Source organism: Neopelma chrysocephalum, unplaced genomic scaffold (genome assembly GCF_003984885.1).
Source record: "Neopelma chrysocephalum unplaced genomic scaffold, ASM398488v2 Primary Assembly neopelma1_24, whole genome shotgun sequence".
NCBI lineage: Eukaryota > Metazoa > Chordata > Aves > Passeriformes > Pipridae > Neopelma > Neopelma chrysocephalum.
Genome location: NW_020897693.1, coordinates 34,840,542 through 34,853,821, shown reverse-complemented (window position 1 = coordinate 34,853,821; position 13,280 = coordinate 34,840,542). Strand labels below are relative to the sequence as shown.

The 13,280-nt window shown below is 40.3% G+C and overlaps 1 protein-coding gene across 4 annotated transcripts; it reads right to left on the bottom strand.

Moving 5' to 3' along the window:
- Positions 1 to 2,587: 2,587 nt before the first annotated feature.
- CIPC (CLOCK interacting pacemaker) lies at positions 2,588 to 12,503 on the bottom strand. Of its 4 annotated transcripts, XM_027672327.1 has the most exons (5): positions 12,118 to 12,223; positions 11,158 to 11,232; positions 9,524 to 9,698; positions 8,448 to 8,617; positions 2,588 to 4,936 (listed from the first exon to the last, which is right to left on the bottom strand). In XM_027672327.1, exons 3-5 carry the CDS (start codon positions 9,594 to 9,596, stop codon positions 4,061 to 4,063), a joined length of 1,119 nt encoding a protein of 372 aa, XP_027528128.1. In that variant the 5' UTR covers positions 9,597 to 9,698; positions 11,158 to 11,232; positions 12,118 to 12,223; the 3' UTR covers positions 2,588 to 4,060. The 4 variants fall into 4 exon arrangements, with proteins under 4 accessions (XP_027528128.1, XP_027528098.1, XP_027528118.1 ...); XM_027672297.1 differs by lacking the exons at positions 11,158 to 11,232; positions 12,118 to 12,223 and adding an exon at positions 12,452 to 12,503; XM_027672317.1 differs by lacking the exon at positions 11,158 to 11,232 and having other exon boundaries at positions 12,118 to 12,246.
- Positions 12,504 to 13,280: the final 777 nt, after the last annotated feature.

Sequence of the window (13,280 nt, the reverse complement as noted above, 5' to 3'; positions counted from 1 at the left end):
GGCTGCTGGATCTTTTGGGTGTGACTGCCAAGTTCTCACCTTGAGAGTCATCTTTGAACAAAGGAAAGACCATATAAAGACAGCCACATTTTGAAGAAATGTGTTTTAGTGAAAAGCTGGTATACAGATTTAGCTGGAGAATGTTTTCCAAGAGAGAGTGTAAAATTTTTCACTCAAGTAATTCTTTTAGTAGCCAAGATTCATACTTCGCAATTTAGAACTTCTGCATACCCAGCTGACAGAATTAAGATGCGGCGTAGGAGTTTACCCTGCACAGACGGTGAGCATAATGTACAGTCATCACAGAGATAACAGTTCAGAGATGGAAAAATCCTTTCAGGTTGTTCATGACAGATCTATGGCAATGGTCACCCACGACAATATATTTTTAGAGTTCTATACAGTCCACTTCTACGCATGCTCCTCCCAGATACCCTTTAATTCATACATACTTTTAAAGCTCACGTGACTCTCTTCAGCAAGATACATCATAGTATCACTTTTGGATCTGCACTTTCCCACATGGGCAACATGCTGTTGTGGAGCTGTATTTAAAGCAGGCTTTGGAACCAAGGACTTTGCAGTTTAACAGCAATAAAATAGCCCACAAACTTTTCAAGTAAATATTTTATTTCATTCATATTTCACAGTCTTTTTCTGTAAAGTTTTAGCTAAAAGGTCATGTTCTATAACAGAGTTCTTAGGCTATTGTATTCAGAGCTAGCAATGGACTTTGAAAGTACGGAAAATATTTACATTCCAACAAGAACAGTAGAATTTCAAAAAGACATAGCAAAAGTAATCAAAAATACCAACATTTATTAAAACATAATAGAAAAACAGCAGTCTGCCTGACCCATCAAGCTACCTCGCCTGCTAGTTGTCAGCAACAACTGAAGACACAGCAGGCCACTCAACTGACTCTATAGACTGGGATAGCTGTCTTCAGCTAACCTGTTAATATGAAGATCAAAAAAAAATCTGTTTGCAAAAAAATTGCTTACAGCTTTCCAATCAGAGGCTAATGTCTCTGTTCAGATCTACTGTACCACTTCTAGATTCTGGCCAGAATCAAGACCTATTGCGGTCCTGATGTAGTCAACTAATTTTCTCAATGCATTTCCAAGCTAAGCTATTTTATTACAATGCAGCCAAGAAAGGAAAGTCCTTATTTTTTAAAGCTTTAGGAGGGGTTTCAGGAATAAAGGCAGTTAAGAGAATCTGAACAGAATGGTACCTGATCATATATTTATCACCAGGGGTCTTCAACATCCTTTTTTTTTTTTTAATAGATGTTGCGTCAAGATTTGTCATTATCTAGGGATATGGTTCCTAAGGGACTCCAGATTTACACATAAGAGTTCCAGAGTGGATTTTTCTAGTTCAGAAAATAGTATTTAACTCTGGACTGATGCCCAGTAGGAGATTTCTAACCAGCTGCTGGACTTTATTCACAGATTTATTGAATATATATTTATACAAATTACACCAGCTGAAAGGCCCATTAGCTGTAAGCACACCCACCTCAGCCCACCCTCAGTGCTGTCAGGGGAAAAAATGCATGTGGTACTACGAAGATTATGAGAGATTTCCACCAGCTGAAGTCTCCCTAAGTCAGATGGCATTACCCTGCAAGAGAAGTTTTTAATTCCTTTTAACTCCATCAGAGCAGTGGAAATAGGATGGAGAAGAGGTCATCGATAGACTCATTTTTCCTTATCTCTCAAATAGCTAAGATTGGACTTCATTTTTTCTGACTTCCTTTTATCTGTACATAGCCTGAACCCATCACCTTTTTTCTAGGACAGTCATTTCCTAAAAATACATATTCTGAACTTCAAATTCTCCTCTCCATTTAATAGGTAGAATAAGAACTTGAGGAAAAGTAGGAAAAATATCCTATGCTCTTTCTCATACCTCACATCTCTAGGTCTGCTAGATGTATCTGATCAATGGAACTGCCTCCTCTCCTTGTAAGAAGCTCAGAAGAAACAAGCTCATCTTCTTTCATAAATGGCCTAAAGGCACCATCACATCTATCCTGCCAAATGTCATTTGGTGCAGATATCACAACTGATAGACTGCGTCTAGATCAGACATGTCCTACATTGTTACACTGCACTATGCTGCTTTCTGGGTTTGCTGGCTGAGTTTTGGTATTGCTGGGCTGTGATTTATGAGACATCCTAGTATCACAACCATAGCAGATATATTTAAAAAAATACATGACAGAACAGTCTATGAACACTTTTAATCAATTTCCACATTTGCCCAGCTCCACTAGGGCAAACCCTACCACAATATTTCTCTCTGTGCCCATGGCTAGTACAAATAAGACTCATGTGCTTCCTCTTTGTTAGACATGTACAGCATTTCTTTTCATCAGTGTAAAAAGGGTGAAATCCCCTACGAGAGAGAAGTCCCTTACAATTTCTCTAATGCACCTATTTGAGGAAGACTACAAAAGCATTCTCTACAGTCCTCTGCAATATTATCATTTTCTGATGCCTCTATGTGTTAAGGTCTACTCACAAATTAGCAAGACATCCACTGTAGTTTCAAGTTTCTTTTTTAAGAATCTGAAACAGATCACAGAAGTAATCAACGCCTCAAAATACCCAGTCACCTAGATGGCAAACTGAAACTATTGTCACACAGAAAGGAATATATCATAGATGATACAGATTCTTTAATGTTCTTAGACAAAGCCATTCTCAGTTTTCTACACAGACCGCTCTGGAAAAAACCCTTCAGACTGGAGGGAGTGACATAGTAAAGTGTATACATAAACTGAAAAGAAATAAATATCTGTAAAACAGCTTTTCTAACATGACTACTGTGGATCTCCACTAGCAAGATATCTTAGGGAAATATCGTACGCACACAGTAGCGTTAGCTATATCTCAAGCAGGCTAGGAAGGATACAAATCTATGCGGAGGAAAAAATGTTTTGGAGTTTGTTGGGTTTTTTGAAGTTCAAGCTTAGGTAGATAAAATTTTTAGAGAGTTTATCCAAGCTGACACATCCCCACCCCTACTACATGCACCTGATTGCTCTAAATAAAAAAAAGAGATGGAAGGGGATGGGAGAAGGACTTCACACAGGCCATTATGCTCCTCTCATTTCACCTCTCTTTTTTTATACTTAGAAACCTGATTTTGCAGAAAAAAATGGGGTTTTTAAAGATATACATATCAAGTAATATGCAATTAGTCTTGTCAAATTAATCCTGGTGAATGAATATCTTCCTTGTCCTTTTTTTTTCATATCACTGCAGCCGTTAATATCAATATTTAATCTGTCAGCTACTGAGAAAATGCAAAGCCACCATCCTTTTACACTTCTTACCATTAATGTACATGGCTTTGGAACAAACACTTCCAGTGCAAGCCTTGTGATTTTTATTCACTCCAACCGCACAGATCAAAATCTAAAGTATACTCATCAAAACATGCCATTTCACTTGGGTCCTAAGACACTCATCACTTTACCAAAGACTGCAATGAATACAGAATGCCTCTTCACCACAACCAGATTTCCACTAATTCAAATGAATTAAAACCCCAAAGCAAGACTCTCTGCTACCAGAAAAGACAGCAACAACCTGAAGATACCACCCCATCAACATTGTTTCCTCTCCTCATACCAACCCCCTTTGCCTACTTGGAATTGATGATGGCCCAACAGTGGGGCCTGTTCTGCTGCTGCACTCTCAGAACTGACTATCTGAAGATGGGAATAGGAAGATGCTTGCAGAATACTGCAAATGACTGTCTTTTCACTGCAAGAATGGGAACATGCCAGCAGAGCACATCCACGCTTCTCGAGTCCAAGGAATTATACAGGGTTAGCATGGAGTTCAAGTCACACTGCAGTACTAAGTACCCATTCTGTCAAGAACCCACCATACTATTCCAGTCCCACAGCTGGCTCTTAAGACAAATTGTTAATGGCAACGTGACTTTGCAAGTCTTGGACTCAAAAAATGCTCAAGTAAAAGTTTGAGACAGGAAAAAGGAGGCACAGAAATAAGTTGACCAACAGCTATGCACCTTTTTACTACATGTTGGGATATGTGGGGTCTTCGAGGTTGCTATCAGCTTTGTCAGACCCTGTTAGAGAGGCTTCTAGCTCTGCCCATGACTGTGGAGCATTGTTCTTTATTGCCTCTATGAAAAGTTGTGTTTGGTGCTTCAGCCGGTCCAGCTCAGCCTGAGTCACCTGGTTCTGATGAATGAGCTCCTTGGTCTTTAAAGTGATCTCCAGCAATCCCGACCTGCGTAGCACAACAAGTGTATTCTGAAAGCGTCTGCATTTGCTTTGTTGTTGCAAGAGCAGCTCAGGGGTAGTGCAAATCTCTTCTGGTATCAGTGGAGGGCTCCACACTGCAGACTGCATAGTAGTCTGTGATGCACCCTCACTCTCATGAAGGGTGCACTTTGCTGCCTGCAGAGTTCCGAAAGGCAGAAGGGGAGTCAAACCTGGCACTTTCTGAGTGTCACTGGAAACATGATGAAAACCAGAAAGAGCTGACAGTTTTCCACTTGTCACCAGAGCTGAAGAACTTTGCTGGTTAGAATCCTGAGGGGTCTTAAAGCTAACTGGTAGGTGGGCAAAAGGACTAGTAGGCAAGCCTGTGCTCATCAATACAGAAGTCTCCATCTTGGGTGCTTCCGTGCAGAGTCGCTTATGGCAAGTGGTTTCCTGACATTCTTCTAGATCAAAGGAGTGATCTCTTTTGCAGGGTTGTGGTGCTATTTTGGGATAAGAATTCAGGATGGGCAAATAATTAGCGGAGTCACTTCTCTTTTTCCCAACAGGGTGAGGATTAATGGGAGGTGGGATTGATGGACGAAGAAACACTAGCTGTGGCTGAGCTGGAATCACTTCAAAGGATGGCTGCACAGTCCAAGACTGGAGCTGTGATGAACTCCCCTGAGAAGTGAAGCAGGGAAAAAACAGAAATCTTACAAAAGCATTGTAAAAGAGGATCAAAAAAGTCTTAAATGAAACAGGTAGACTATGACATTTCTCCATATTTGATATATACTGTCCAATTATTGTGTTCTGAACAGTTTTCCATCAAACTCATCCTTTTCCTTCTCTGACAACAGGGCATAACACTGGATTCAAAGTTGTAATCCATAATGCTTTTACTATGCAACAGTAGATATATTTAAAAACAATTCAATCTTAATTTATACATTTTTTCCTAAAGAAGAATTACACTGTATGTTTAAATGGTACAGTGTTCATGTAAAAGTTCAATGCAGACTTGGAGTCAAAGAACAAGTGCACAGAAAAGTTGAAAAATAATTAAGCTATGTAGTTATGAAATATATAAAGTGTCAAGGAAAGACTGCACAGACATTTTAGGAACAATTCAGACTCCCTCTGTTGAAAGGTAGCAACTCAAATCTTGTTGATTCTGTTCTTATAGCAAGCCTTTGAAATGGTTACTTAAAATAGACAATAGCTGTTCAGTAAGTCTTGCAATGTTAAGCACAATACACAATTTCAATAAATTTAAAAACATGAAGTAGAAAAAAAAATGCTGAATATCAACCAATGCAAGCAAAAAAGCCTGCTGTAAGCCCAGAGGAGTTTAACTTCATACCTCTGGTGAAACAGTGCACTCCAATAAACCTTAAAAGCATTATATTTCAAGAAAAATGCCCACGTTTTTACTCCCTCCCACAAGCCATATTCTGGAATATAGGGGTATACATCCATTTTTACAAGATATTACCTCTTTTTCCTCCAACACATTACTACAGATCTTCATGAGATCCTCTGGCCAAAAACATGCCTGCTTTTCTCCAAAGATATCAAATGGTCTTCTTAATAGTCATCACCACTACAATTATACTAATATAATATATTGTCAGCTGCTTTTTCAGTTCTTTACAACCTGGAACACAACTGGCATGCTTGCTGAAGGAACAATTTTTAGCTACCACAAATACATTTTATTATTTTTAGTACTATACTGAGTCATCTGAAATCCATATCCTTTCCGCCAGTCTCATAAATTTTAAATGCTTATATGCTTTGACAAAGCCCATTTCCCCAATTAATGATCTGAACTTACAAAAACCAGATACTATCCACTGGTTACAACACTGAGACTTGGAGATAACATTCAATTACCTACTCTGACACAATGTTTCTTCAGTTCAGTGAGCAAGATCCTTACGGAATAGGGATACAGAGCTACTGTATCCTTAATTAAATATTACTACCATAACAGAGAAAACAGGACGGACAAAAGAGAAGTATGCGGAGATGTTAGGAGTAAGGAAGCATATAAATACTGTGGCTATACATACACAGGACAGAACATGTAGCCTTAAGGAGCAAGGGTTTGCAGTCAGAAGTCGCCATGTCCTGCACAACTGCACAGCACCCAGCACAGCAGAGCCCCGGAATCATTGAGGCCAAAAGAGCTGTGGTAACTCTTTATCTTGGGTTTCTTCCTATCTCTTATCTACTTTATTCTCCTTTTCCTTCTCATATTGCACTCTGCTCTTGTTCTCCTACTCAAAATCTCATTTTCAGTAGAGGAGGACAAATTTATTTTACTAATTCTGCAAATTGTTGTGGGTTTTGTTGGGGTTTTTTTAATGAAAGCTATGGAAGATAACATCCTGTCTAAAAAGCCTTCCTATTTATTAAGGACTTTTACAAGACTGACTGACAGAAACCTTGACACAAGTAGCACTGTGTTTTCGAGAATTGATCCCTGCTTGATTTTTATTTTTTTTTTTTAGTAACGTTGTTGTTAGCTGTTTATATTCTGAAATTGGGCCAGCAGGTAACAGCAGGTAACCATCACTGTGCAGGATCACAGCGGTTCCAAGACAGAAGGATGATGCTGATTGAAATTGAAACTGGAACAAATAAAGAGCAGTAACTGGATGCTGCCTTTTTTTTTTTTTTTTGGTCCAGCGCGCCCAACTGAGTGCAGTGCTGAAAAGACCATATTAAAAAGACGGCCAACATGACTATCTGAGATCACCAGGTATAATGAAAAAAGAGAAAAAGACACTTCATTATTATTCTGACCTAGACTTGTTGCTTTTGATTATTGTAGTAAACATTTTTCAATTTAACATTATTGTCCTTAACCATACATAATTAGCCTTAGATGTTATGACACACTGCTCGAGAGAACCAAGTGTTAATTTTATCTACCTCCAACACTTCCTTGCCAAATTCTGTCTTTGCTACACTACCAGGTTTTTTTTTTATATATATATGTGGTTGGGGTTTTTTTTATATATATATAAAGCTACTTATTATTAGCTGCTTCTGCTAACTGTTCACAACACAACCTGGACCTTAACATTAGACTACCAGTGCAATCAGTGTTTAATTTTTGAGCTCTGGGCCAAAGCCTATCAACCTTTAGTGAAGCTTGGCCTATTCCCTACTGTAACTAACTTAAGAATTTGTTAACATAGTATTTTGTCCACACATCTAGGAACATGACTAAATATTAAAATTGTTTCTTGTCAAAATAAGGCACAATGCTCAGAGAACAAAAACATCTCCCCTACAAAGGCATGATCTGCTAAATACTAACAGAAACCCATATTTCTATGTATTGTGTATCACAATGATACACAGTGTTTAATAGGTCTTGCTTGCTGTCATAACAGATTCAGCAAAAAAAGAATCAGGATCCATATTACTTTTTCCCCTTCTCATTGTATTCTCAGAAGTATTCTAATTAATTAAAAAAAAAGAACTTTTGGTCTGTTTCAAAAATGAGTGTGTACAGAGCAAGAGGTCTAATAACAGGACAATACTTGGAGTTCCTGTATCTTCTATTAAAATGTAAAAGTTAGGGGTCTCACAGATGTGCTGGAGGAACTACACATTACAAAATACTGGAGAACATAAATAGGGAATATAATTGTTGCAACGTGAGCCATCACATGCAATTAAGGGAAACAACTACTAAACTACAAGTATCACAGCTAACTTCAGATAAGGATTTAATTTTTACATTTATAACATCCTGGATTAGTGTTTCCCATTGCATATGAAGCCCTTATAGGACCTAAGAACAAGGAAACAAACCCATCATCCTACTTCACCATCTTTATTGAATGAAAAAGATAACAGCAGTTTTCAAAAGCAAATCACCCATTTCTGTTTAATCTTTGGTGCTATTTACATAACATTGTTAAAGATGTATTTTGGGAGGATTCCTTTAAGACAAAGAGGTTTAGTAGATATAGCAGAGCTTCTCCATCTCACTTTTTTTTTCCATCTTAGTGATTCTAGCCTGACCCTCAAAAGAGCAGACTGTTACATCAGAACTTAAGTTACCAGTTACTTTCCAGACTGCAACAATGCAAAATCTTTTTGAAAGGAAAAGTATTTAAAAAAAAAACATTAAGAACATGGAATATTTTTCAATATATTATTTCTTCCCTACCTGCTTAACTAACACATTTTTCATTACGACCATAGGAGAAAGTGCAGGAAAGGAGCTGCTTGTGGTCCTCGGGCATTGCCAAGGTCCATCCTCTGCATTCCAACACAACGTATTCAGCACATCCTCAGAGTCCGTCTGCTCCATAGCACTTGGGCACTCTGAACTTCCATCTGCCAGATGTAGAATTCAGTTGTTAGTTGTTTCCCATGCAACATGCTTACTACTATCTTTCGGTTCTGCTTCCTTTCAACCAAGTCACAAAGAACAATAAAGTTTAGATCTGTAATATCAACAGAATTAGAGTTGCTGTGAGAGCTGTCAAATAGCCTTTAATAAAAGGCTTCATATTTCAGGTCAGTTCTCACAGACACATCTTCTCCCCAAAAAATCTACGACTTTTTGTTCTTTTGTATTCAGTCTCCAAGGGACTGCACACTATCATGAAGGTTGCTCTAAAAAACTGGTACAGGAAAGAACGCCAGCATTGCCACATCCATAGTTTGTGCTGCAGGCATTTTGTGTCTTGAAATTTTCTATCTAAAAACCCAGTACAGGAGATATCTCTCACAAAAGCTTTTTTTTTTCTCTCCTTTAAAGGTCATCTTTGCAGTTTTGTTGACTATTAAAATGGCACACTGTGTCTACATTTTACTGATGTTATAACAATTACTCTCTGGTTTATCAGGCTCTACTGACATTCTGGTCAGCCCATAAGAGACATTAGGCAGCATAATCCAACAGTTCCTTCATCACTGCAAAGAACAAAAAGTAATTTTGCCATTCCCACTTCTAGACTTTCTAGTCTGAGATTCTTCTATTAATTTTTTTACTAGTCACATTTTAAATTCCCATGCCATTCAAATTCACAGGATAAACTTTATAACTAGATAAAGTTCCACTCCAAAAGACTTTGGTGGTAGGATGATTGCAGATGAAACCTATCTTGCATAGAAAAGCCCTCCATGGTAATGAGACACAAACTGAAAGGGGTTAGTCAAATTTATCAAACATCACCAATAAAAGCAAAGCCTGAGCAAGATAACACACAAAAAAGTTAACACAGTGGTTTTCTAAACCTGAATATCCAGAGTCTTTGTCAGATTCAGCTGCCGCCATGCTGAGGCGATGGTTGAAGCTCTTCATTTCCATCACTTTGCCCAGTAGTTCCTCAAGGGTCTCAGGAGATGACCGTTTTGCCTCAGTGCTTCCATAGTGCCAAGGGCAGTTTTTAATGCCTTTTCCATCGAGGAACTACAAAAACAATTAAAAACAAAGACAGAGTTTCTCTGAATCTAAAGAAAGCTCCATTAGTATAAGACAACAACGGTGGCCATGTTTCTCAATAAGGAAATCAGCTTATGAAAGGTTTGCTGTATCTGTAGAGCCATCTGTAGAATTCTATTAAACTCTCTGCCTCCCATTTGCCATGCTTATCACACATTTAGAGTAGAAAATAAAATTGCCAATAAAACAAGTTTATTCCCTGCAAAACTCTCTAAACTATGCATGTTTAATAACACATTACAGAGTAGAAAAGATAGGCAATAATTCTTTGCGTCAACTGACACTTCGTGGACTCTTCTGAACTTAAGTTTTACACCTGCCTTCAGATGATTTTTCAAGTTTCAGGAAAGTTTCCATGAGCCAATCTTTCAGTCCCTGCATCAACTACAAAAGAACAATATCATAGTAGGCATGGCTTTGAATCCTTTAGGATAGGCCAAAGATGCCAAAATAACAAAGGCATAGGAAGGAATAAACTAACTGAAATAAAAATATGGTACATGTATTTTAATTTTTAAAGAAATCTTTACTGAATGCCATCAACTAATCAAAGGTATTTTAGAAGTACTGAAGACATGGATGCAGCTGAAGGGGCAGAATGCACCCATCTTATTCACCCCCCCCATCTTATTCAGCTCCTTTCTTCAGGGGCTAAGCAAGGCAGAGTACAGGGCAGCCAGTCTTACTCAATTACCTGAAACAGGACCATTTCATACTGAAAATTTCTGAGTAAAGTCTAGAGTAGATTCACCTGGAGAGCACAATGTATCAGTAATTTCTAACTCCATTATGAATTCTGTTGGACAAGGTAAAAATTCCTTACTGCACACACAAAACTTGGGAAATAGGAACGTCATTTCTATATCTGCTAAAAAGGTAATGCCTAAATCTATGAAGTTCAGCAACATGGGTAACCAAGATAAAACAGCAGATGCAAAGTGTATGGTTGTTATCTGCAACTAAAACAATGTCCCTCTGAGTCAAGTAGGACAGTTGCACGTCCTTTTATTCTGCCAGTGAGCTCACTAGAGACTTCAAGAAATACCTCAAAATACTGAAAGAATGAAACACATATCGAAAACTGATGTATTAGACATGTCTCTTCAGTCCCAAAATGCAAAACAAACTGAAAACTAAAAGCTATTCATAAACAAGATTTATATCAAGAATTATAATTACTCAGGTCATATTTATCTCACAAAAACTGTGATGTCCCAAGGAGTGAATCCCAAAACAAGACAGATGTGCTGAGTGAAGCCCATACAACAAATACAGCTAAATCTGGAAAACTGTGGTTTTGTTAACAGTCTGATTCACTCACAAGAGTAAAGTAAGTCATCAGAGAAAGGAAACTTAAATAAGTTATCAGTGAACATGCTGGGGGCTAAAGAAATCCATACTGCTAAAAGTGCGACGCATAACATACCTGCAGTGCACTCCTAGGGGAGACATGGCCTTAGAAATGCCCTCCTCTTCCTGCACCCAGAATGAAAGGCTGAAACTAAAAGCTTTGAAAATCAGAATAATGTAGTAACATTATGGCCTCCCATACTACATACTTGTCACAACCTTCAGCTGCTTCCTGAGAGTAGGCAGCTTCTAATAAGACAAAGTTTCAGCTTCTCTGAAAGAAGGTAACTGAGAGTTTGGCTAACAGGAAACTGACATAACGAAGTGCAGAAATTACTTCTAATATTATTTGTAGAAATTATTTTCCTATAAAGTAACCATTTGAAGTTATGTCTCATGTTAAAGCTTTGTATTTAAATTATAAAAACAGGAACTCAGGAGTCTGCAATCATAGTCAGGCTAGCAGTCCAGCAGCAGCAGTAGCCAGTGCAAGCTGCTTCAAATGACATTGCAGCAGACATTCTGGAACAATTTACCCTGAAATGCAAGTTTCTTCTTAAGGTCCTGCCAACTGGTTGTTAGAACTGTGCTCCAAAATCTCGAGCCTCGGCAGCTACAGTAATGAATTCTCAAATGGTAAGATGACTGTCTATATAACTACAAGAACGATGGAATAATGGCCAGCAGAAGAGATTTTCCTCAAGTAGCTACTTGCATAGGTTTTACTTTCAGTTTTCAGTCACACCTACCTGCCTGCCTGCTAACAGGTATGGAGCAAACACGATTACGTAAGAGCAACCTAGATGCCATCCCTGGAATGGAAGACGTGCTTTAAGTCCTCGATCCACGTTCTCACTACTTAGTCCTTTTCAAAATACCCCAAACCAAAACTAGAAACAGAAGGATAGAAATAAGTAAAGTAAGAACACCTCATCTGCCAGCTTTGCACGAAGGGAAGCTTTGGGAAGGGCTACCATATCTTTTTCTCTTATGGAACAAACCAAAACAACAAAACCACAACCCAAAATAAACAAACCAGAAGCTCCGCTCTCCCGAAACGCGGGCGTACGACCCCTCCTGCCCGTGCCCGGACCAGAGCCGCCCCCCGGCCTGGCGGGAGGAAGCTCCGCCGCGCACCGCCTGAAGTACCAGGCGCCTCGCCGCCGCCCAGGGCCGGCCCCGCGCTGAGCCCACCCGACCGCCCCTCCGCCCACACGCCAGGCCCGGGCCGCGGGGAGCCCCGGAGCCCTACGGCGTGAGGAGAGTCCGCGCAGGCGGGCCGAACCACGGGACTGCCAGACGCGGGCCGCCGCCCCGCCACACGGCGAGGCGCATCAACACGGCCCCTGGACCCCGAGGCCGCCCCTCACCTGGGCGCGGGGTCGCCACAGCTCCGCCGCGCCGCGCATGCGCCGCATCCGCCCCGGGCACGCCCCGCCCGGACGAGCCGCCGCGGAAGGGGCGCGCATGCGCACAACGGGGCCAATGTGCCAGGGTTTGTTGGTGGTCGTTTCCTGTACTGGAGCTGTGAGGGGACCGGGCAGCGCCATCTGAGCCTGCAGTTTGGGATGATGCGGGACTTCCCGAATGCTGTGCAGATGAGTACGATTGATCTTGACGCAGAAGTTTAGAATTCCATGAATGCGAGATGAAACGCTAACAGCCACTGAAAATATGAGAAAAGCAGCATCAAAGAGGTCCAGAAGCTTTACACTCGTCTCAAAGAGGGGAAACATGGCAAAAGGAGTCATCATAGAATCAATTAGGTTCTGAGATCATTGAGTCCAACCTATGACCGAACACCACCCTGTCAGTTAGACCATGGCAATAAGTGCCCTGTGCAGTCTTTCCTTCAACATCTTCAGCGACGGTGACTCCACAACCTCCTTGGGCAGCCCATTCCAATATCTAGTCACCCTTTCTGTGAAAAAATTTCTTCTAATGTCCAACCTAAACCTCCCCTGGCACAGCATAAGGCTATCTCCTCTCATCCTGTCACTGGTTCCCTGTGAGAAGAGACCAACCCCCACCTGGCTACAACCTCCTTTCAGGTAGTTGTAGAGAGTGATAAGGTCTCCCCTGAGCCTCCTCCAGGTTAAAGAACCCCAGCTCCCTCAGCTGCTCCTCATAGGACTTGTGCTCCAGACCCTTCACCAGGTTCGTTGCCTGTCTCTGAACACACTCTAGCACCTCAATGTC